At 36.2% G+C, this 26,602-nt stretch overlaps 1 protein-coding gene across 18 annotated transcripts in view; it reads left to right on the top strand.

Annotated features, from left to right (window-relative positions):
- Nucleotides 1-26,602, top strand: part of ERC2 (ELKS/RAB6-interacting/CAST family member 2) — a 421,439-nt gene that overhangs the window by 262,078 nt on the left and 132,759 nt on the right. For all 18 annotated transcript variants that reach the window (XR_010368539.1, XR_010368528.1, XR_010368540.1 and 15 more), the window contains one exon: nt 24,985-25,132. Coding sequence is in view for 2 of the 18 variants with exons in the window: in XM_064432578.1 (XP_064288648.1) it covers nt 24,985-25,132 (148 nt within the window). In the remaining 16 variants the exon portion in view is untranslated. The remainder of the gene's footprint in view (nt 1-24,984; nt 25,133-26,602) is intronic.

Here is a 26,602-nt window from a genome sequence, read left to right as displayed (position 1 = left end):
TTCCTGTTTTCATCATCTACCTTCAAAAGTGCCTAATGCATTGCCTGTTGACAATAATTGCAGCCTAGATTTCTTTTGCATATGTTGGCAGGGATATAAGAACATAAAAAAAAAATTATATCATGTTATTTAATGTCAAATTCTACAAACAGCATTCACTTATGAAGCAATATTGGAGATGAGAGATGTTATGAATCTTTTTGTGGAATTATTTTTATGATTGCAATATGGAGAGAGAGTGTATTAATTTTTAAATTTTTCACTGGTATCAGTACAAAATTTTCTTGTGGTGTGTTAAGATATTAATAATGAAACTGCCTTAAGTGTTAGTTCACGTGGGATCATTTCAAGATAAATATGTTAATGAGAGTAGTCTATCACACTCATTGGAGGAGTTTATTGAAATTCAAAATACTTACAGGCCAGTGAGTCAAATTTCTGTCCCAAAAGTGGTAAGCTACAGCTAAATATTTGATCTTACTACTGTGCATCTAAATTATTTCTCAAATTTTATGCCACAGTTCTTTATTACTTATCATAATAGTGACGAATTTATAAATAACAAGAAGACACTAAATATTTTTGAAAGTAGTTTTTCCTGAGAGGAAAATACAGAACAAATGACTATCAGAATTCTAGATCTTTTAAATCAAGAAACAACCACCCTCTTATATTTAATTGTGAGAAAATTAAGATAGAAAAGATAGAAAACAAGTTTTTTGCTAGTTCATGTAAATTTTTTTTGTTTTGTTTGGGTATTTTTTCTTTTTTTTTGGTTCCCTGTCTGTGTTTTGCAAAGTTCAGCAGTTGAGCATGACTTAAAAAACAGTGAAGTTCCCTTAGGGACACTTTGGGGATTAGAGACATACTGTAGTAGAAAATGTAAATATGATAGAGCAAAGAGCAAGGTCATGCAGAGCACTGTCTGTTAGCAGAAGATCTTAAAATTGATTCACTGCTTCTCTGTAAATTCTCTCTGCAGAGAAATACTGATCTCTGACTGGGTGATCATTCTTGAAGGAGGGTTTTGCGCAAAGTACAGTTGCTTAAGGAGACTGGAAAGATGACACTTTCAAATAATCAGTTGTGTTGTTCCAGTCTAGTATTAATGGTCTTAGTGTAAAGGTTTGTTAGACTTAAAAGCTATTGAAATAAAGTGAATTACTGCAACCGAAAGAAGTTTCTAAAGGTGCTAGAATTATAAATTTATATTGTGCTTTAAAGACGGGCATAAAGTGAAGCACAGGTGAGGACAAGGGCAGTGTAACTGGTCTAAGGTACCAATAAATCCCAAACCCCTTAAAATCATCTTTTGGCCACAACATCAAAAGGTGCCATTTATTTTTAATATAAAATTGGTTTCTTTAGGTGTATTGCTTTTTAGAGCAGTCAGCATCACCAGTGTTAAGTGTGTGTCTTCATCACCTCTTACAAATCATTACCACCATGATTTTACTTTGGAGCAATATTTCTCTTCCTATCTGCCCATGTTTTTTAAAATGATAGTGATCCTGTCTCTTGGGGGCAGCACAGACAACTGAGTGACTCTTACATGGGTCTGAATTAACATCTATTATGGAAAAAGCAGGAGTGCCATGTCTGCCTGCCAATGATGAGGTTTGCCAATGGAAGTAGGGAGGATTACAAAGGATTTAAATTTTCTAAGGTATCCTTTTATTAACCTCCTGCATAATTCCATTTTTTGACCACTAAGCTTTTAAAAAGCACTGGTTTATTCTTTTAAATAGTCTGGTAAATTTTTTTTTGGAGTTATACTTTTTAGTCAGAGAGCAGAATAGAGATATCAGCATGCTAAAAGAGTTGATAGTTGTTCTTATCTGAAGATTAAATAAGGTTCTGAGGAATACGAAGACTGTTGAAGAATATTTGTGACCCTTTACCAACTCCTACAACCACAAATGGATAGGATTTAAGGGAGGATCTTACAAGTTGCAACCTTGCTGTTCCTGGCTAGCAAAGCACTTAAGCACTTCCTCAGCTGAAGCATGTGGGTAGTTCTAGTGAATCCACATCCGATTTGCTTGTGAGAAAGCATGCCCTGAAATGCTTTAGTGAACAGGAGCAGACCACTCTGTGGCTTTCAAGTAGTCAGGAAAAAAATTCTCAAAGGTATTCTGTAGACTTGAAGTAGAATCCCTAATGGTGAGTGCAGGTTTTTGCCCTCATCTTTGTAGTCCCCGACTGAACGAACTGTCAGAGTCATTTTTTCCTGTTAAGACTTCTATATGTGTGTATCTCTTTTACACTGTTTGTCACATTCCTTTTAAACTTCAGGAATTTGAAACATTTCTTTTGTTCCTTGTAACTCAGTTGCACTGTATGGAAATTTTTTTTTTCTTTGTTTAACAATTGGTATGGGAGGGACTTCACATTTGGGGTGAAGAGAAAACCATGCTTAATTGGTGTATTTCAAATATATTACACAAGGAAATAATCATAACCCAGAAAATCTAGAACAGGGAAGTGATGGAAATTCTCGATAAAGAAAGTCTGGATAGGAAAATTATTTTGACAGCTTTGATCCTGGTGAAAAACCCCTGATCAGTGCAAAGTCATTTTTATAGTTCTCAAGTTTTAGATGAACCTCTTAATTCTGTTTCAATTGTGTGATGTTTAATTTCTTTCTTAGAATTACTGATTTTAAAATGTTCATTTGAAATAGAGCAGTTGTTATTATAACTTTTGTGTTAAAAATTGCATTTTATCTTGTGCACTTCTGCTTTATCACAGTTGCTCTCTATTATTAAAGTAGAATATGCAAATATATACTTTGTTCCTGCATTATACATTATAAATTCATAGCACAAGATCAATAGATTTGAAAAAGGTACGTTATATAAAGCAAACCTGATGATTTAATAAGCTGTGGAGGTGAACAGCTATTTTTAGTGCATTTGGCTAAATGTAGATATTTTGCTCAATAAATGGTGAGAGTAAAGAGGTACTGCCATCTTACATGCATGAGATCAGTAAAATGGAACTTTTGGATAATTTTGCATTGCAGATTAATTAGCTGCACACTGGCTGTGCAATTACAATTTTAATAGCATGATCAGCTTTGAAAAAGAAAAAAAGCTGGGTTCTTGGTGTCATTGGGGAAAGAATCTGGAGAACACCAGTATAAGTGGGAAAGAAAATGCCTGATGCTCTTTTCTATTTATTCTAATTTTCCTTTTTCCCTGTTATCTAAACCCTGTTTGTCTGAGACATGTACCTGGTCCCACTGGCATTAAGCAAAATGAATTTTTTTCCTTTTCACTGCTTGCTTAAGTAACAGGACTGGGTGTCTCCTGAAATCACTTTTGCTCTGTGCTTCAGTCTCCTTCTCTTGTAAGTCATTCCATATGTTTATTGTACGTGTCAAATTGTTCAAACTGTTATTTCTAGATTGTTTTATTTAAGATTTATTTTTGAACTGGCAAATACAAATTTAGTGATCCTGCCTCTGTGTGGACCAGTGTTGACACCCTGTGGCTAACTAGATTAAATCACAGAGGAGTATTTAGCGGGGGTTTCCTGAGGGACATCTCCCAGGCTTTAGCCACTGCTTGACTACAGTAGTCTCATAACTGAGCTGTGTGCTAACTGCACAGCAGGCTTCTGCTCTCATTTCCTTCAGGGAATATGTGAAAACAGTACAACCATATATTAAATAACTCCTGAATTTTATGGCTACTTCTCCTTATCCTGATTCGGTACCTTTTAACTGCTTCTATGCTAAGGGAAAGGCTGGATGCCAAGTGTGGAAAAGCATTATGGGATGTGTGTCTTTCAAACAGTCATAACATCAGTGTTCTACTCATTGACCATTCCTAACATTCTGTTACAAAAATCTGTAAGCCTTTTTTATGGCTGTTGTGAACATGGCCTTTCTCTGGAAATTGTTGCTATGTAATTTATTTTATATCTGAATGTCTGTCTTTAGACTAAATGCTAAAGCCTTAAAGCAGCAAATTCAGAGCAGCACCACTGAATGCAGAGACTTTAATGGAGTGGGTGTAAGGTGTGCTTCAAGCACTGATAAAAATATGGATTTTTAATAAAATACATTTGACTTTTACTATGGATTTAAGACATCATGTGAAAATATAAAGCCTTGATATTATTTTTTGTTATTTAGCTGTATCATGATGGCTTAAAAAAATTATGTACCACTCAAAGTACTTTTTAATCACTTTCTAAGGAAACGCCATAAGTGAAGCCAAGGAATAAAGAAAACCTCAGGATAATTTCACCACTTATGGAGTCAAAGGCTGAATTTCTGCCAGTATGTAGTGTGTTCATTGAGCAGTCATGATTAGGAAATCAGGCACTCAGGAGTGATAGTCCTTACAGCATAACCTCATGGACTGGTTCACATCAAGATGTGGAGTTTTTTCCCTCCTTTCTTTGTCCCTGTTCCTCTTTCTTCCCTACTGCCTCCAGACCCTCACACTGCCATTGGGAGTGACTCACACCGGCTCTCTGAAGCTGCCCAGCACAAAGGAAGGGAAAGAGGGAATCTTCCAAGGGGGCAGGTGCCAAGCCATTTAAAACTTTGTAGATCAAAACTAGAACTTTCAATTTCACCCAGATGTTGGCAGGCAGCCAGTGCAGGTCACAGAGTATTGGTGTAAGGATCTTTTTCTAAAATACAGGATTTCAAAATGGTTTGTTGCTTCTGCACTAGCTCACAGCTCCCCTTGCATCAGCCCTGGAGTGCCTTGTGTTGAACATATCACAGGAATTAGCCCAAGAGGGCACTTCAGACTAAATTCTTACCTGACTTTACACATTCTACAGTGCCAGCCATCCCAGGGTATATGGTACCAAATCAATTATATTAGTTGTTGGACTGGCACCATTGTGAGCTACTTGTTCTCTAGTACTACTAACTAGACACCTTCCTCTCTTCCTTAAATAAACTGTATGTCAGCCTTTTTGGGACATTGTACCCACTCATGCCACATGATTGTGTTATCCATTAAGAATAATCAATAGATCTGTTGAAGCTTCTGTGATTTCAATTTTTTTATGACCTAAAGAAGTACCAAAAAAATCTATATTGAGTTAATTGAGGAGTTGTGTGGCAGTGTACTTTTGGAAAATAGCTAGTTGAGCCTTTTTCCTCCCTGTCTTTCCGTGGGTAATTCACTGCACCAGTCCTTAAGGTAAAGTTATTTTTAATATGGTCTTTTTGATATTTCTCCTTTCATTTTAGCCCTTAAAGCTGGGCAGAAAGCTGCCCCTCTGTAGTGTTCTGTGGGTCCCTGCCACCCCACAAAAGATTCTTCCACTTTAAATAACACCACAGTCCAAAAGGCTCTGTCACTTCAAATTTATGCAACCCATGCTGCTTTTGCTGTACTGAAGATTTTTCTTAAGGTTTTGAGGGAGAACAGGTCTGCCTTGTGAGCTTTCCACCCTATCTCCCTTTAACCTCTCAAATCTCTTTGCCTCGTTTCAAGTTTCATTACTTATACTTTGACCAGCTTTACTTGTTGCCACTTTTAGACTTTCACATTCCAGTTATTATATTCTCTTGGGAATAAAAGCTTGGAGTGCTATAAATTTACTTTTCTTTTACAAGAAACAGAATATAGTTCTTTGGAAGTTAATCTATTGTCCCCATTCATCTGATAACCTTTGGGCTGTTTTTCTCTTTGAGAAAGTGAGTGAAAACATATTTTAGTGTTCTTATAACAAAGTAGTTAAGTTTAAAAAACCAAAGTATATGGATTTACTGTATTTTAATATAGTTTTACTGTATTTTGATATAGTCTTACATGAAAGGATCTCAAAGACACAGCATTTAGAAATTTTTACCCAGTAGACAACAAATTTAACTAAAACACAATGTGGATTCTCTTTGAATATTTTTCCATTTACCATGGGAAAATGTATTTCTTTTCTCTTTAAGTGTTTTACTCTTCAAAATCCTCCATAAAACTTGAAAATGTCAGTCATCTAGATCATTGAAAACATATAATAAATATAATAGTTATATAGTTGTTAGATTAACTGCTGAATGCATTTGAAGACAAAAGTTTATAGCAAAAAAATGGGGTTTTTTCCTTCTAATTAAGCTTTAAGGAAAAAATATACATTTTACAGTTGGTGAGGTTAAAATATTCTCTTCTGTTTAGTCTTTCATCTTGAGTTTTGAGAAGATGAACTACCATGTTTATCATACTTATTTTGACCTTAACCTTTTTTTAATGAAAGAGACTTAAAATGTCCCAGCTGGCATGTCTCCCACTGTTGTGAAAAAAAGAAAAAAGAAAAAAGAAGAAAGAAAACTTTGAGTAGCTCTTCCTGTGCAGTAGTTGTGGCAGGCTGAATAAAACCATATAATGTATTAAGCAGCGAGTCAGTAATCTGTTTCTTGGAGTTGGAATTTGAGACATGTCTTGCCCCCAGTTTGTTATGAAACCCATAAAGAAACACTGTAGAGCAAAAAAAGCATAAAACATATTAGTAAGCATACAAAACCATCAAAATGTGCTCTGTTTTGAAAATTTTGCATCAATAAATACAATCCCAAAAATCATCATAACATCTTTATAATTTTAATGTAAGGTAGTTTAACTCAGTTCAAGGTTTATATACCAGACCAATAAATTTGAGCTAGGACATTCCCTGTGTTTTTAGTGGAACTTACAAAATGTGTATCAGCTGGAGACCTGATTCAAGGAACATGATGCAAACCTCTGTACATTGCCTACAAAAGCAATTACAGGTTTTTAACCAAAATTACAGGTGAGAATTAGCTCTGGGAATATGTTCTTGTATGAGGCTCACAAGGGCATCACTTCACATAAATCAGAAGATTCTGCATGGGTACAAAAGTAATGAAATACAGGGATTATCTTTCTTTTTTAATCAGTTTATGATTTTTTTCCACAAGTGTGTCTTGCATCAAATTTGAAGGAGATGAGGTGTCGTTATCTTGCTGTCTATATCAGATGTCTGTTAGTGAATATTGGCTGAGAGAACTTCTGAATGGAGAACACCTTGCTCCAGATTACTTCCAGACACATGTGGGAACCAGAGTAAGGCTTCCCAAATAACAGCAGCATTTGGTCAGGGTCAAAGATGAGAAATAATTCAGTGCCTTGGGTCTTATTCTAGTGATGAGCATTCTGTGCTGGTACTCAGAACCTGAAACGTATCCTTTTACTTTCTGGCAGCTCCTGCAATTCTAGAACAGTAAATTAAACTTTTTTCCTTTGGAACAGAGGGAGAATCAAGCAGCCATACCCTGTAGCTTATGAATAAGGTTTAGGAGTAAAAGTTTTAGTAACTCCTTATAGGAGTACTACCCCTAAAAGCTGTTAGTAGCTACACGCTCTAGCTACATATAAAACTTGTGTATGTTTCTGGTTGTGTTAAACACAGAAATAGAATTTTATTGAGGTAAAAAGCTCTCTACTCTTAGAGTACTAGAAAGAGTGTCATTCCTGACTCCATTAAAATTATCCATGCTTTATTGGTATCACTGCTAATTAGTGCAGTATAAAGTTCTTGAAAGCCACACATCAGCAAATGCATGCTCTTGTGCACTGATGTAACATGTTGGTGGAACAAGGACTTAATGTCTTCAAAATCTGTGGGAAGTTCCTCTGGATTATTTGTGATGTCAGTATTTCAGCTGTTCAGCTCTAGTATCTCAGCTTTCCTGCCTTTTCATTGAAAGCTTAATATGGGAGAAGGTGAACAATTTTTTTTAAACAGAACTTGAATTTATATGTCATGCTTGAAGTTGTGTGCAGTTTTGGCAAAGACCTGGAAGGAGCTGTGACTTTGGTCAGCCTTGTGGCATCAGCCTGCTAAGCCTGGTTTAACCTGATACACTGTTGGATCAGAGGGACAAAGGGCTGTGAGTAGGAGTGAGATTCAAGGCTTGTACCTCAGCTAGTTTATTATTCTTGGTAAAAATCATAAATGTTGATGGAGTAATTTGTTCTACATGAATGATCTGAAGTAATTACAGATTAATATTCCAGAAACCTACATTTCGTTAAAAATATAAAAATATGTCAAGTAGCAATATTTTTTTAATCCAGGGCCTTCTAAAGAGAGAAGTAAATGAATGAGATATCGCTATCTAAGAAGTACTTCCTTGAAATCTGTCAGTGTCCTGGTAACTTGAAAAAAAATGCTCTCAATGAATATAAAAGAAATATAGCATATTTAAGCATTAGATGTTCATTATCATATTAGTAGACATCCTAATTTGTTTTTCTCTTTGTGATAATATTGCGTGAGAAATCGGTAGTGGTAAAGTGATGTTTAAAAGCTTGGTTATGGTGGCATTATGTAACAGTCACTTTTCAACACAGTTATAGTGTTTCAATTTGCAAATTTTACATACTAAAAAAAAAATCAGTTCAGCAAGCTGCAAACTTTTAAAGACTCTAAATCTGCCAAATTATAGCCACTTATTTTTGCCTGACATATTTTCAGCTTAGACCCACATAGGAGCTGCCAAACTTGTTTCTTTTCATTACCTGTTCTGTGTCTGGCTCGAAGTTTAGATTTTAGAAAATGGAAAAAAGCTGTTTGTGAAATCACAAGGCTCTTGAGCTCTTAGTTTCCTCTTAGTATCAACGTTTATTTATTTAGGTTTGGGCTGGGTTTCAAAAGATTGAAATTGGAAACAGAGAAGGTGACTCTGAATACCATTTATCTGTATGTAAGCGAACATTCAATGTACATTTAATTTAAAAAATTGCTGTTTCCTACAAGAGGGAGATATTTTTCACATTGTTAAAACATTTTTAGAGGTCACTAGGTGGTCATGTCACCAGCAGGGAGTTTTTGTTTGGCAGGCTGCATTAGCAGTTAGTAACAAATGCCTCCCATGATTCTGCGTTCAAAAGGAGTTGCTTTGCAAGTAACAAATACTTACAACCTGAGAACTGAAGTATAAAAAGTAGTGACAGGGGAAAATGTTTGGAAATGTAAAACAGCATCTTTAGTGGCCAAATTGGAGTGTTTAGGGAGTTGAAGATTACATATCCAAAGCTTGGAGTTTACAGAAGCAATAATATTTTCACTACTGCAGTTGTGAGTCTCATCATTTCTAAGGAACTGTAAATTTGCAGCTTACAGAAGTCCTTGGATTGGGCTGTAATTAACTCTTTCAGTATAATTGTCATCAGAGCCTTCACACTAGTTTTAAATTTTGTTTCCTTATGTGGATTTGCATATTTTACAAATGACTGTAAATATTAGGACTTAATTTTCCTCAGATTCATTTTTTAAAAAAAATTAAAAAGAAATAAAACTGAATAACACCAAATTTGTACAGAAAGTTTGGACAAATCTATGCTGGGAGAGAATGGCAGCCATGTTTGAGAAATTCTTTGTAATCTCTGTTGTTTTTCTGGATTGAGATATGGTGTGTAAACATTTGCTAGTGGGAGTACAATGAAAATAGTGTTTGGAAAGTAAAGGTACCGAGAGTTTCACTGAAAATATCTATTTGTTATAGGTGTAATACATCATTTTTAAACAAACGTCATTAGTAGGTGGAACAGTCAAGGATTTCTTCCCTTAAATATAGGGTTCACTTTTTCCTGATGAATGTAATAGAGATGTTCTGGTTATTCAAGTGTATAATTTAGGCCCATGTCATCTCACCATGCAAAAGAAATCAGGGAAGGACTCTGAAAGAACATAATGCCCATGGTGATGCTAATCTGAAGCAGCTGCTTGATTTAGGACTGCTTTGATTCACACTTAAGCTCTGACCCTGGCACTCTGCTGTTGTATTGCCAAAATCTCCACAGTCCCTAGGCTTTATGCACTCAGATGTCCTCGACAGGCTGGCTGTGCTTAATTTAAACTGACCTTCTCCAGAGTGAGAACCTCTTGGAAGGAAAGGATCTGTTGGTGGACACACTGTCTCCCCAGTTTCATATGAGGTGCACCTTCTATGGAGAGTCTGCGAGGGAAAGACAAAGCCAGAACTGGGATGAATTAGTCACATGTGGTATTTTCCTTGGCACCTGGAAATACATGTCTTCTTAAAACAGAGCTTTGCACTCCTCCAAGAGCATCTCTTGTTGATGGACAGTGCTGAAAGTCTGCGAATGGAGATTCTCTGAAGGATGGCAGGATGAGATCTGCAAGTAATCCCATCAACTCACCTTTACATTTAACTTCCACAGGAAGGAAACTCTAGAATAGATGGGATAGGAGAGAGTTGCTGTGCCCTCTGATCCTGTGACCTTGTTAAAACCAGGCCCTCAGTCTGGATGAGCTGAAGAATAATGTGCGCCAGCTGTGCAAGCTGCATGGAGCATGGGGAACCAGGAATCTTTGACAAAAAAAGGTGCTTGGAAAGGCACTTTAGGCCAATTGATACCACATGGTGACCTTATGAGGACTAGAGTCCTTGGGGTCCCTTTTCAGAATTAGACTTGGACCAAATCTAGCAGCTGGATTTTTTTTACTCTGGAGGGTTGCTGTGGTTTGGTTAGCTATACTATTGCTTGTCTGTATTGAATAGGAAAAAACCCCATGCCTGGAATTCTCAATATCTCTATTTTATTATACTCAGAAGACACATTCTGATAATTTTTTCTGGGGATTCCTGGCAGGAGCAGCATGAAACTTAATCCTTACCTCAAATTCTGCGGTACTAGAGTAGCTTGTGCATTATTGTGGTTAGGGCTCATGAAAGTGCAGGGGAGCGTTTTCACAAGTCCATGGGCCACTGATAGATCAAGCAAGGAGTAAAGGACTCTCATGTGTGAGTGTGTTTGAGTGTTACCTGTTGCTCTAAAACCTGCCAGCAAGCTCTCCTGTTCCCTGTTTCAGTGTGGACATTCTGCTCAGGTGAGCTGGTCTGGCTCCTGAAAGAGATGGTTTTGTTCATTATTGGGATAATAATCACACAACACCTGGAAGCAGTGACTCTGTGCTGCATATTGACACAGCCTATCACTAATGAGATTTACTTAAAATATTGTCTTGATTAAGATTTCCTGAACTGTGGTCTTACCTGATTGGAATAAATAACAATAAACTCAGTCCAAGAGTTTTATGGCCCTTCGTAGATTTCTCACCACTTCAGTTTCTGTGCAAAAAGGATCTGTGGGATATATTGAATGTTTTTCAATAACTTCATTTTTCTTTAATCAATTGGTCTGAAGTCACAGGGTTTTTTTAAGAATATGTAGGCACATATTTTGCTATATACATTATGAAATAATTTCAAATTGGTGAGTTTGTAATTGTAGATTAAAGAACAGTAGATCACCTTGAGGGTGACAATTGAGTATTGATCTGCGAGTCATTAAGTGTTGGGAAATGCTATTTGTTCCTTTGGTAGCTTCTCTCCTCTCCTGCAGCAGCCGAGGTTTCACTGCTGGAATATATTAATTTGATTTGTATTAGATCAATCTTAAGAATATGAATGCCATGGCTTTTTTAACTAGCAAATTTTATCAACATCTTTAGCAAACTGCCGGTGAGGTGCAGTAGTCATTGTCAGTAATCATTCCTTTGTGGACTTGGAAATAGTTTCTGAGTTTGTGTTCTGTTACTTGAAAAACTAAGGCCTCTCTCAACAATCAAAACATACACTTGTGTCCTTGGAGGAATTTAAGGTGTTTCTGGAAAGGAGCTGGGGACACTCTTGGGGTTCTGTCCATTTCTCAGTTCAAGATTTGATAATTTTTAAATACAGTCTTAAACTTTGGGTATTGTTTTCAGCAGGTTTTGATTGTGCTCTGATTTATTCATTTTACCGCATTATGACAGATAATGACACAAACTTAATGATGAGGCACTACAGAGAGTAAACTGCTCTGATAAGTTCTGCCAGGTAGGATTTAGGTTTATGCAGTTTGTCCATCAATTGTCTGTGTATCAGCGGGCTGGAGCTGGGGCTGTTGGGTTACATGGGGCAGGGATTCCAAGCCAGCCACCCTCCTGGCTAAATGACAGTGCTGGCACAGCTGCAGGGAGCAGAGGAGCTGTTGGTGCTGAGATGAAGTAGAAGTGGCAGCAGGACCTGCTAAGACAGAAGAGAGGTGGGAACAACACAGGGCTGTGAACGGGCAGGGCGTCAAGTTGGATCACTCAGTGGGACATTACTTCTTAAGAGATTTTCAGATGCAAAAACGTTGGCAATTAGTGACATTGCTTACAGTCAAATGGAAAAAAACTAAAAAATTAATCTCTATTTAGTATTCCAGAACCATCAAAAATTCACAGGCTAACACCAGGATTTGATTATAACCAGTAAGAGTTATTCTACCCGTTGAAAATAGCTATTGAGGAAAGACCTATTAGCAGTTCCTCCTTCTATTCTGCATGTGTCTTACTCACTGTAGAGATTACAAAGAAATAAAAAGAATTTTCTTTATTATATAAGTGTCTGAGGCTGTGTTTTCTTAGAAAACATATTTTGGAGGTATTGTCAACACATGTGAAACTGTGTTGCCATACACTTTGCTGATTTGCTTTTCACTTAGGTAGTCAGCACTGATGTGATGAGTTCCTTGCTCAGATCTCTTGCTTCAAGCTACTCTGCTTCCTGTGAATGTGAACTGAATATGTCAGCCTTTATAAACATCATATGGACTCTGTTCCTCCCAAACAATTGTAGCTGTTAGTAATTGTTCATTACAGAGTAACTTCCACTAATGTTCAGAAGCATGGAAGTAATTTGGGGAGAAACATACTTTGTTCCTTTGTACTCTGTATAGTACCAATCTCTGCCTTAAGGATAAGCTGAAGTCAACCTAAACTGTACAACCATGAGCAGTGTTCAAAATGTAGCTTTAAAATTAGTAGAAGAAACAAACCAACTAGGTCTTTGCCAGGTTTTTAATACTTTAATGTAGTTTAAATGTTTTAAATATTTTTATTTTACAGTGTTTCCTGCATTTAAAAATACCTCAGTTCTTTGTTAACTAGAACTTTGTTTTCTGTTGTTAAATCACAGGGTTTTCTTATGAATACAGTAATAACCTACATGCCTTTCTCTTTTTTTGGGAAAAAAATAAGGTGGACATAGATAAAATTTCTTTGTGCTCGATCCTGATGTGAATTTTTGGGTTTTTTTGGTTAATCCTCGAGTCCAGAAAGGATAGTGCTGCATTCTCTCTTTCAGTGTCTTTTTGGCAAGTTTTTGCGTTACTTTCTTATATTGTTGGAGCCAGCTAGCATGGCTCTCATATGCTTTAAAGTAATGTCTAGAATATTTCACATCGTTTTGTATTCTGAGAATGTGCATTTTCTTTTGTACTGCAGTGCACACTCAGCAGCAGAGGTACCTGCAGAGTTGAGTTGTAGTGACTAAGGAGGTCTCTTTTGTGCAGCAGGAAAAAAATCCTACACCTACTATTGCATCTCGACTTTGATTTGGTTGCTTCTGGCTTCCCTGAGCAGCTGAGGTGCCATTATTTCCTCCCACCTGTACTGAATTTCTGCTCGTTGCAGAAATTAACAGCTGCTGTTTTATTTCTCATAGCAATGGCACTCCTATTAGCATTCCTCCTTCTAGTGACAGCTCATCTGAAAATGGATCACATTATTTGTGTGAGTCACAAGGCCACCCGGATAGCAATTTCAGCCAGCATTTTCCATAGCAACTACTTCTTAGGCTGATTCTGCCACAATTCTTTCCAGATGTGCTGTTGATTCAGGTAATGTTCAAAATCCTGCTCAGAAATACTTTTTTTGACTTGGATTCTAGAGCTTATCCGTGGTTGCAGTAAGTGCAACTTTGTACATAGTTTAAAAAAAAAATCAGCCATGGGCGTGCTGAGGCCCCAGATCATGTCCTCTATTTGATTCTAAAGAGGGTTTGGTTTTTTTAATTGCTAAATTTGGTTTTTTTTTTCCCCAAAAACACTATTGATTTTTGTTACACAGTCCACGTCTTACGTTTTGGAAGGAATTTATAGATTTTTGTACCATAACCACTGTAGAAATTTAGCAATTTTTATTGATTCATATGTTCTTGCAAACATACCTCTTGTAGGACTATCCCTGGGGAAACCTGATTTTGCTGTGTGACCTGTGTTTGGTAGCTGCTTCTGGAACAGTCTCAATACCCTCATCTCTAAGGAAGATTCACCTAAGTTATTTTAGCATATGATGGGAATACCAAACCAGACCAGTTAGTTTCTGACCCAGGCTGATACCTTGAGAAGGAATTATTCTAACAATGGGGACAGATGATAGATAAAATATTAACAAGAAAGAAACCAGTTTGGATGACCTGCCCAATGAACAGTAAGAACCATATAGTTTTTTAATTTTAGTTCACTGATTTTAATGATTTCAAAAGTATCATCAAGTACTGATTTTCAGTAACTAGTGTAGTTTATGGATTCAGTGATTTTATTATCCATTTTTGTGGTATAATTTGAACCAACTTGATCTTAGCACAAAAACAAAGCCATTTTTCCTGGGATTAAATTCCTTCAGTTTAAGAAGTTTGGCTAAAGACTGTCATCAGTGTTTTTGAAATCGATAGGGACTTCATGTGTTAGTTTGGTGAAAAGCTGTTTATCAAGACTAAACGTGCTACAATTTATTATGGAACTGTATTAAGATATCTCAGTTCTGTTATTTCTACTGTGATGACTTCTAAATCCATCCTGTGGGCTCTAAACCTGATCAGACATGGTTTATACCTCTTTAGTCTGCTTTGAAAAATTCAGCACAAAGTGTCTTCGCTGTGAGCCAGGGTGGGTTATTTTAGAGCTCCAAGACTCTACATATGCATTTTCTAAAATGTCTCCTTAGTCAGAAACAGATTTTCAAACAGTTAACCCACCAAAGAAGATCAATGAGGAAACTTCTTTATGCAAAGTTGAATCATGTGAGGTCTTCATGCTTCTGGCAATGCTTGTGAACAGCTCCATTAGCAGGGAAGTCATATAATTAAATAACATCATGTGGTATCCTATCTCTTTCATTCTCAATCTTTTAAGATACTAATTAGAGAAATATTTGCTTGCTGCTGCCTAATTTCCTCTCTCCTTATAAATAAAATATTTTGTTCCTACTCCAGGCTTTCATTGTCTTTACTAATACTTTTCTATTTTATAGTTATTAATTTCATATGCTGTATTTTGGGTGTGCAGTATTTTATTAAAAATGAAATTTGGGGTTTTTTTCCACTGAGATAAAATAATGGGGCAGGATTTGAATAAATATTCTCTGATAAAATGTTTTTAGGCAATTAGGTATTTAAGATATCCCACACCTAAAGGGACTGAGGCCTAGAGAAGAAATAAAAATAACTTTTCTTTATCCGGGTGTTTACTTATTTTTTTTTAATATTAGCTCCAACAATTGGTGTTAATACTTGTTTTCTGTGGCTTGTTCCAGTAGTTTAAGATATAAGGAAATTGTCAGAAATTATATGTTAAACTTTCTTCTGTGCCTAGCAACATTTTATCAACCAGGCAAGTTTAACAGAAACATAATTGTACAAAAGAAAAATGTTGAATTGTAATAATTGATAGAATTTTCTGTAGCAATCAAATTAAGCTAACTAACTTTTAACATATACTCATAATGTAGAATTAAATGATGAATGTCATCTTGTTACTAAAGGTAATGACATTTCTAACTTCACAGACCTAAATCAAAATAGTTAAAATATGAAAATGTCAGCCTTCTTGTGGGGTGTGTGTCAGGTGTTTTTCAAACACCTGAGGGGTTTCTTGGTTTCAGGTTCACATACAGAGTGGACTCTGATGTGTATTTGTGAGTGGTGGAATTTACATAGCACTGGTTTATACTGGTCTGAAGCCCTATTTAGTAAGTGAGGATTGCAACCGTGCCCTGAGATCAGTTATCAAATATGAATTATGCGCTGCCCAGAGAGTGCATTCTGGTAATTCTGTAGCTGCCCAGGCAGTTTTATTTGTCAAAATTGCCTTCTAATGCACTGTAAAGCTCAAGGCATGAATTCTAATGTATCCATATTGATTTTTATATTTTATTTCAAAATCAAACCAGTTTGTGACATATTTTCAAGTTCAGTGTGATTGACATTGGATTTTGTGAGTTTTCTGTTTGTTGCTCAAAGGTCAGTTAATTGTTGTATTGGAAAAATTAGAAGGAAAACCTTAAGAGGGAAGACTTGTTTTAAAACCAAATTAATGTTTTTCTTTAATTTCCAGTGGAAAGAAAGGAAATAGAGTTTTGTATATTTTTGTTTTTGTGGATAATTTTCTCGATCAGCATTTATTAAAAGCTGAAAAAAGCCCCACTGATTCTTTAATATAACCTTCTGCTTTGTAACAAATGGTTATTTGGAATATGTTTTCAACTCAATATTAAGGACAGATTACAATTAACAAAAGTTAAAAACCAAAGGTTGGGTTTTTTTACTATCATATTTCTGCATCTCAGTTTTATATGTGTTTGACTCAAATATTTTGAATTCTCTGCAAATTCATTAAAACCATAATAGCTTTTAATAGTAACATTTTTTCCCTGCTTAAACCTTTATTTGGCAGTTCAAAAACATTACCAAGAACTATATTCTAAAGATCAAACCATTCCTCCTCCAAAGCACTTTTATCTTTGTCTTCTCTAAACAAAAAAAGCAGTGTTGAAGGATGAGGGGGCTGACAATGACAGATTACCTGTAGTTTTGTTTTCCTGTTTAACTTAGGTGGACCCTGTGCAGTGCCATGTTGTGCTGTAACACAATCCCATGTGCTCAGATCCCATCGTTCTTCCCAGCAATCCCCATTACTGCGTTTGGGCTGTGGCACAGAGCAGGCACAGGGATTTTATCCAAGTGTTGGTGTCATTCCTGTGGAGAGTCAAACAAAGCCAAATGAGCAACAAGAGTCAGTTCCAGTAAAAAGCTGCAGAACTCAGGAATAATTGTTATCTAATTTCTTGTGCTGTGCTTTGCAGGACTGTGAATTATTTTTTTCCTCTGTATTTCTCACACAATCTGAAGGTTGTTACGTCTGCTCCTGTGTGAGCGATGCTGCCTGTTTGGATGAATTGATAATGCAGTGGTTATGGATGCATGATCTGTGCAACTCTGATGTAATTGCTTTCACAATGTCTTTTCTAGGTGCCCTTTTCTAGGCAATCTGTTTTACTTATCTGTCATTAATAAATAAAAGTTATCAAGACATCAGAAGTTCAATGTTATAGAGCTTGAAAAAGTTCCAAGATTTCAAAGGGATGTTGAGTGCCCAACTTCTTACTTGAAAACTAGTCCCAAAAGATGGGCATGAAGTTCCTTCTTTGCCTTTTAAAATCTGGATTCATTCTGTTTTCTTAACAAAGGACCTATATGCACATTTCAAGTTGCTCTTAAGGAGGAAAAAAGTGATAATAATTTGAAATTGCCAATGTAAAGGCAAGGTGGGAGATGTAAGTAGAGGTATGATTGTGGGAATAATGAATGTGGTTCTGGGAAGGTAGATTGGAGGAAAAGCACAAATGGATAAAGAAGCTGCTTTGTCAAGAAACTCCTTGAGATTATTCAGAATCAGGTCCTCTTTTTTGCTTCTTTCCTTTTACTCTGAAATTTCATATTAGGAGAAGATGAATCTTCCTTTTTCTCCTTGATTTTAGTCTGATCTACATCTAATATAAATCGAATATAGAGTGTAATATAGAGACTATTTGTTGTCCATCTCACACAATGCTAGCACTGACACTTCATTCTCACACCTGCTTCCAGCAGAAGACTTGATCAGATGGAAAATTCAGTATTTGATACTTGGATAATGTGAGGAAAAGTGTTTGGTGGGTTGGAGTGTGGAGTGGGGTCCCCCTTTTTCTGTCCCACACTTAATGGAGCAGCCCTTTCTTGGTGTGTTTGGACTGTGGAGCATCAATAGTTGTCTGTGTTTGCTGTTAAGGGAACTAGGACAGCCCAAAATGCAATTTCATGCTGTCTTTGTTTTCTGAAAGTATTTCAAAGGCTTTGTTCTTTGAATAGAGTGCAAGATAATTGTTCATTTAAAAGGAGTAATCTATAAATGTGCTTTTGTCAAGCAACTGCTGAGATAAATTTTCTGTCAGAAAAAAGCTTTAAAATACCAATAATATTCTGAAGTTTATTTTCTAAGATGCATGCACATCCATAATGGATTAACAGCATGTTTTAACAAACCATTTATTTGCTTTGGGAGTGACAGAGAGAAGCTGTTTCAAACAGGATCTCTCATCACCGTCTATCTCTAGTCACCTCCTACTGAACTTAAGGTTGAATACTGGGGGTCATGAGGGAAAGAAAACAATAATTAAAGTGAAAAAGTTGATTGAACTGGGTTTTTTTTGTCCTTCAGTATGATTAGCATGTAAGAAGCTGGCTGAGTATTGTACTGTATATCATTAGTTCAAACATTTCTGACTTGATTTAGCTTTAATAATGACTTTTTAAATTGCATTTCTGTATTTTGTGGAGAACAGCTTAAGTAGAAAAGGCAGTAAAAGTTCTCATTAGAAGGTCTTGTTTCTATAAATCTTAATCTTGGAATTCTGCTAGGTTACAATTGGACTGTTTCTAAGAACTCACCCCACCTCCCAAAAAGTTGTCATGGGTTCTTTTATTAAAGCTCAAAAAATTATTCTTAGACTAACAGAGGTGGGGAGTAAGGCAGGAGTGTTTACAGAGCTCACTTCTAAATTGACTGTGATAAGTGGCAATGCAATGTATTATGATTAGAGGTTTCTGGGAGACTCTTTAAGAAGGTTAACTGCAAGGCAGCTCTCAAAAGAAAGCATTTATCTTAGTGGTCATCCTTCAGTGTTTTATACTACTGAGATTTTTTGTGGGTGGTTAGAACCATTTTTTTGTGTTTTATTAGCTGTATCTTGAATACCTCCTACTAGCTGAATGACAGTTTAGGGTTATTAAATCTGTTCTTAGTACATTTTTTTATCCTTAGTTAATCTTGACTAAATATATGCTAGTGAGCAACCCTTTTTTCTCAGTTGTTGCCCATATTTGTTAAAAAAAATATTCCATTTGACATTTGTTTAGGCTGAAGTTTGATAAAATACTGTATACAATATACTTTTTCAGTTTGGCATTCAACAGAGACTTTCATGGATTTATTTCTTCTTGCATTATCTTATCTTCCCTTCTAGTATGCTAAGACTTCCTTTTCATATTAAGTAATTTTTTCACTCCAGGACAGATGCTTTCAAAATGCAAACTCTGTGTGTGAATTGCTAGAGAGCCCTAAAATTGCATTTTTCAGGTGTTATGTAACATTTATAATTGAGTTACTTTGCTATCACCTGCTTTCTCTAAACCTATTTTTTTTAATTCAAATTTTTCTTTGACACTACTTCCAGTGACTTTACTAAAAGATTTATATTATTTTATACTTTATGTTTTTTAAAAGCTATCTCCATTATCAGACTAATAATTGATCATTCCCCTCCAAGGAAAGGAATCTTTGTATTTGACTATCACTGAGGAATGGCCATTATCATTACACCTTGGCTAGATACTAGGAGGAAAAAATCTGCTGCTTTCTTCTGCAATTTATGGACATTGCTTCTTGTTCTGTGTGCCATGAATATAGAAAAAAGAAGTTCTATTTCAATTTGACATAGCATTTTATGTTCTCATTACCCTGTTGTCACTCAAAGACTATTTATTGTAGTTTTTCCCAATGTTTTCTCATCAGTCCTTTCTCTGCATTTTTCCACATTTTTCAGAGTACTGGATTAAGTATTTCAGCTAAGACCTTTTGTGTAGATGAAAATACTCACTTCTCCCTTGCAATCTGTTTTTGTTTTTACTTAGTATGATACTTATTCACAATGGATCACCAATATGGAGTTTCTCCTTACTCTTCTAGACAGCCTCTTTGGTTTGGAAAGACCACTTTTATTCCTGTCTTCATGGCACATGAAAATTCCCCCATTCTGAAGCCTCATTGAAATGTAACAAATAGATTTTCTAGTCCATCATTCATTAGTTAATGAAAACATTTTACAAACTGGAATTTTGGATAGAACACAACTTGTGTAAATAAATTCATTCCTGGCCATCAGAGTGGTAGTGTTTCTTTCATCTGTTCTTTTGTATTGCATATGAAGTGACATTAAGTATAATCAGATTTTTGTGCAAATTTCCTTGGTACCTCTTAGTGGAAGCACTTGAACTGTCAGCCCAGATCCCCCAGCTGTGAGTGTGCTTATTAAGAGACTGTTGTATTCACTGGCTCTGTGTTAAGGAGACTTGGCCTGAGGTTGCTGTGGGTTGTTGCAGTCAGCCTTTGCCAGAGGAGGAGAAATTTCATAAGTATTGCTTTTCCACGGAAAAGTTTTCCCTCCTCTCCTTGCAATAAGCAGCATATTATAGTGGAAGATATAAGTTGGGAATCATAGGAATTACTTTGTGCAGGTGAAAGAAAAATGTACAGAATAATTACCAATGCTGTTAGGTTTAATATATTTTTTTAATTTGAGGATTTACTTACTTTCACTGTGAAAAGTTAGACTGACCTTTTTTTTGTGTTAAAAATACTACCCTGTTATTTGTATAACAGATTAGTTTGCCAAAAAAAGAGAGGAAAAACTACTAATAACAAAAGGGATTACTCTTTATAAATATTACTGTTAAAGAATGTCATTTAATCCACTGCTCTAATAAATTATTTTAAAATGTATTTTATTGCTATAATTTATTAAACAATAAGGAGACATTTTGGCTGCAAATAGTGATAACATCTCTGTAGAACTGTATTTGGATAGTAATTTTTTTTCATGACACAGTAGATAATTAGGAATTATAAAATTATGCTTACACTCTTAGGCACGTTAGCGGAGAGTGTATCAGACTGTATGTTGTTCTTGGTGCCAAATCAGGTCTTGGTTTTCAAAAATTCTAGCACTAGAACTCATGATGAGTTTCATTTTCTAGCAGCAAATTAGAAGTGTATGACTTACCTGAGAGATTTAGGTGAAAACCTTGCCACCAGTTTACGTTTTTGAATGGAGTTACTTGGTGTTTGTAGGTGAAAAAATTATTGTCAACCACTTTAATGGCATCTTAACCTTGTTCCTAGTGGCCAGATAATCTCATTTCAAATGTTTGCTGCAAAAACAGTGATTTAAATTTTTTAGCAAGGTCAAGGATAGCTAAAATAAATTGCTTCTGTCCATGAGATTTTGTTCTTCCACAGGAAACTTGAAATATGATGACAGGCCAGTATAACAACTTTCAGGGATGTGGGTGAATTAGTGTGCAATATGTAATCAATAGGATATGATAAGGTAGAGATCCCAATCTGTCCTGAGAGGCAGCTTCATAAATGCTTGGATCTCTTCACTCCCAGTGCCTCGCAAATGTGGGCAAGGTCTTCTTCCACCTCTGTCTTCCAGGGACTTAGTGGGGGTTGGATCCTAGGCCATGCAGGAGTAGAGGACATGGACTTCCTCAGGTGCTCTGTCACAACCTGCATCTTTATTTTGTACTCTGAAAAATAATAATAAAGTCTTTGGGCTGCTCTGTCTTCCCTCTGAACAGAAGTAGTTAATGAACGAGAATTAAAGCAACTGACATATTATTTGGTAGAATAGACCAGCTATGCCAACCTCTTGTTAACCCGGATGCCTGGTTAAATACCACTTATATTTGAGGTTATTGCTATTGAGATTATCCCTGATAATAAACATGGATATTCTGCTGCCACATGCAGGAATGTGTCTGTGCAGACAGGTGCTGTGCCCACCCTGGGCAGGCTGTGTGAGCCGGCCCCAGTCTGGAAGCCATCAGCACGTTGTGTGGCACCGTGCCCGAGCTAAAACACCTTGTCTCTCAGATAGTTGAGGCTTTGCAGCTTCTCAACAGAGGCTGGCTCACATTCGGGTGGCTCCAAGAGTGCTGGTAGTGTGAGTTTGCTTTTGATGTGTTCATCATGGCATGTGGCTGGGGAAGCACTTCCCCAGAAATCCCCACCTTTGTGTCGCACACTCATCTCCTCCCAGCTCCACTTAAATGAACTACAAAGATTTAAAAAATATGCTGGCAATAATTTTGGTGGGGCAGTTTAAACATATATGTGCTGTGGGTTTGATTCAAATCTCGGAGTGTCTCAGTGGGCCACTTGTGGTGTCATTTGACAGCAGCTATTTCACATGACTATGAACCATCGTTTCCTGGAAGTGCTTGATATGAGTCATTATTTCCTGGAATAAAGTGTTTGGTTACATATTTTCCCAAGCATTTTCCCAAGATAGGAAAATCCCCATCAGCTGAGAAAATAAATGCTAGGGTCTGCAAAATTTTGTGGGTTTGGGGCTGCAGAATCCAGAGTGCAGATTTTACAAAGCGTATTGACTGGCTCTCCTCTCCCATGAAAGGTTTCACCTCATCTGTTATTTTAAAGTGGAGTGGAGAATGTTGCACAGCTGAGCAGTTAAGGTCACAAGAATGTGTGATCATTTTGGCTGGCAGTACAAAAATATGGATGTGGCTGAATCCTGTTATCAGATGTTGAAATGATACCAAATAATTCAATAGTTCTGACTCTTCTTCCTCACTAGTCAGGTTTACTGCCAATTTAGAGGCAATGACATGATCTAAACTTCAGAGAAGTAAAATTTCAGTATAGCTTCATGTCCTTTTTCAACCTTTAATTTAATCCTTTTATTCAATTTTTGGCTTTTTACAGCTGCAATATGTATTAAATAACTATATATCATTAAAAACCTCATCGGTGACAAGTATTTACTGTGGAATTTGCTATTAGAGAGCAGACCTTATATTGGGGCTGGCTGGCATGGAGTTAACCTGCACAATTTTAGAATGAACCTAAATATATTCTAAAACCTTTGAAATTCTGAGATGTAGGTTTCTTTAATACACTCACAATGAAAATAGGTAGATTTTTGATGGTAGTATTAATGTTTATATCCAGATATTATAACTGGAACATTGTTACACTTCTAACTAACTTTTCTCTGTTAGTTTCTCTCTTGTATGACAGTGTGCTCTCAGAAAACTGCAGAGGAGTGAACCTTGTTTAATTTGGAAGAACATATATTCTATGCCTGTATGCAATATGCTGTTTCCTTTTCTCTGGCTTTGAAGTCACAGAATACCTTTATTTCTGCCAGAGAACTCGTGTTATCATGCCTGACATCTGTGGGGGAGGTGAGGCCGTGGCACAGGGTGTCCAGAGCAGCTGCGGCTGCCCCTGGATCCCTGGCAGTGCCCAAGGCCAGGTTGGACTTCAGGGCTTGGAGCACCCTGGGACAGTGGAAGATGTCCCTGCCATAGCACTGGATGGGCTTTAAGGTTCCTCCCAACCAAACCATTCCATGATTTTATTGCTTGCTTTCTGCAAGTTCACAGGAAGTGAATAGAGTAGCAAATCACCCTTTTTTTTCTATTTTGGTGCATTAAAAAATCTAATATTTTAATGAAAATGTTATGGAATAGGTACTTGAGCAAAACACACGAACAAACTGACACTTTTACAAATTACTACACAGCAATTTTTATGCATTATTATGAGTTTATAGAAAAATAGTGTACCTATATTTAATTTCATATTAGCATTATGGATATGCAACCCCTCTGATATATGTTTTTTTATGTAGTATTGATTATTTAAAATACTTCATAACTATAATTTAAATTAAGACTGTTGGAGTCTTACAGCATTCTCTTTTAAGCATAATTTAACTGAGATTTGAATGAACAAGACAGAATAATAAATGAGACTATTAAAGTGTATGAATAAAATGCAACTGTTTATCTAAAATTGATCCACACCGTATAACTTCACCGAAAATAAATGGGTTGTTTTTCTTTGACTCCATCAGAAATATTGTCCTATAAATATTTACATTAATACATTAGGAACTTTGAAATAAAAGTGAAATAACTTTCTTGACATTTTTGCTGGCAAGCAAAGGACTGTGAGAATTCCAATCTTTTAGCTCACCTTGACTGTATGAAGTTCATGAGCCGTATTCTTACATTTATTAGCAGTTGGAGCCTAAGGTTAATTTATGATTCATTTATCCATGTTTATTTTTTAATGATTGATCTTACATAGTTCTGGGAAAAGGCACAGGCCATAACATATTCTTTTCTAAAAGCTATTAGGTATTATGTGCTCTTTCTTGGCTGATAAGTCATAGTCTGTCACTGAATACATTGCAGAAGGTGAATATATTTCTTTTTTTTATGAAATTAAAGGACAGATTATGGCCTTGACAGAGCATGAGCATTTTAGGGTATAAGATACTGCAAGATCTGTGCTTTCAACTTTGTGTTGTAAAAAATTGCATTTGTCTTATCTCCTCACAAACTATTTGTGATGTACCCCTGTGAGTGTCTGCGGTATCCCTTATGTATCTCAGTGCTGTAAGATTCTCTTTGCTCAGTAAAATTGAGGGGTCAAGATTGCAAAGGAAATGATTTCTCATGAACAATCAGATCAAAAAACTTCTATTTTACTTTTAGAAATGTATTTTTGTGTTGACAGAAAACATCTAAGTAAATATGAGGAACATATCCAGAGATTCCTGCACTGAGAACCCTAGGGTACCAAGTTAACAGGATAAAAATTGGTTTTATCTGTATCACTTTGCTTTCTGTTATTCAATCTCTATGATCTGCATAAGTCAAAAGAGATTTGTCTAAGGTATTCTAACATTCAGGAAAGTGAATTACAAAAATAAATCAAAGATTATTAAAAGCAAGAAATTTCACACAACTATTAGGTGTGGTTAGGTATTGTATTGTAGTAAAATAGACTGAGATAAATGGTTGACAAAGCAAATAATGAAAAGTCTATAAAGAGAAATTTTCGGCTAATTAGTTTATTTCATGATTTGGTAAGACCTGACAGTGTTTGCTATTTAATGTGTTCAGAAGGTAGGTGATTGTTCTCCTAGTGATTGAAAAAAACATCCTACATGGTGTGGTATAGTAGTATATATCCTGTTTTAATGAGAATAATTTTAATTTTAATAATTTTAATTTTATTTTATCAGACAGGAAGCTTTGCTTGCTGCAATTAGTGAAAAAGATGCAAATATTGCCTTGCTTGAGCTGTCTGCTTCAAAGAAAAAGAAGACTCAAGATGAAGTAATGGCTCTTAAACGAGAGAAGGACAGATTAGTACATCAGCTAAAACAGCAGGTGGGGAGACTTTACTTTTCATACTTTCATGGCAACAGAAAACTGGCACTATTTTCATTTGTACTGTTTTATGCTGATGTCCTTTTGGAAGTGTTCAAGCCAGGTCTGACCCGTGTCAGCAGTTGCACAAGGTAGGATATGTTCCATTTGAGTGTTTATTGCTTCTCTGGAGTTAAGAATTAGCTGCACATTTGCTTGGCTTATATCATGTGCAGCCAACACATTTTGTTTTCCCTTTTCATATAGTCTCCAACCTTCTTAATTCTGTGAAAAAGGACAGCAGATGCTCTTTGCCTAAAGCAAGATCTGTCCATTCTCTTGACTCTTGTTAACCGACTCTTGTTCAGTTATTTGCTTATCTGTTGTAAAATAGTTGTGTTTTCAGAAGGCTTCAGGCTTTCTGAGAGGTTATCTAGAAATTGTTATTATCCTTGAAATAAATCCTCAAATGGATAAACATCACTGTGTCTTCAACACTATTAAGTAATTTGAAGTTTAAATAAAAACCATTTATTTAAAAAACCCTCTAGAAACAATTATCACATATGCTCTGGCCATGGTGCACTTGTGTCTCAGGTCAGTCAGCTGCTCAGGATACTTTTCATCAAAATCTATACGATAAATAGGCAGATATGCTTCTTGCTTTTTATCACTTCATCCAACTGTGGTGCACCAGAGCAGATGATGTTGAGTTCCAAATAAAGTTAGGGAGTTTTGGTTTGCTTTGGAAAAGAGAGGTACTTATTTTCTTTTTTAAATATCTCCCTTTTTTACCTTCATCTTAGGTTACTGAGGAGTAAATGAATACAACCCTTTGCCAATGTTCCACGATACCTTTAAATATCATGGATATTTAAAAAATGTTCATCAGAGAACTGAGCAACTGTTTTGTTGTTGTGCTTGTTTTGTGCTCAAAACATTGATAGCTTTCTTCAGACAGAGAGAAGGATTGCTAGAGAAGCATTGTGTTGGAGAACTTCAGTTAGAATTGTAACCAAATACTTCAAATACCTCCATTATTTATAGCGATAAAGATCTTCAGTAAAGCTATTTAACTAGATTAAATTGATGCCAAAATAATCTCCCTGTTATCTCAGACACCACAAAAAAAGAGTCACCAGGAACAGGAATGTGGTTTAACTAGGTCACCCCTTTATTACACTTAAGAATTATCTGATAATAGAGGTTGTAGACTTCACTCATACTTCTTTAATCCCTTTGGGGAGTACCACTGTCTGCCCCCAGAGGTTTCTCCTGTGCACCCAGCACAAAGGCTTGCTCTGACTCTGCTGGGCAGGGGCAGTGGCAGATTCCCCCTGTGTGGTTCAGTTCCTCTGTTCCCTTGAGAGATGCTCTCTCTGATTCTCAAGAGCCTCAGTGAATGTTCAGCTGCAGCATTGCATGTTTTCTTCTGCTCTTATTTGTCCCATCCTCCATTTCCACAGCTGTTACACTGCTGAAAGAGAATTC

The sequence above is a fragment of the Passer domesticus genome, chromosome 9 (genome assembly GCF_036417665.1).
Source record: "Passer domesticus isolate bPasDom1 chromosome 9, bPasDom1.hap1, whole genome shotgun sequence".
NCBI lineage: Eukaryota > Metazoa > Chordata > Aves > Passeriformes > Passeridae > Passer > Passer domesticus.
Note: the sequence above shows the minus strand (reverse complement) of the source record. Positions and strands in the feature narration are given on the sequence as shown.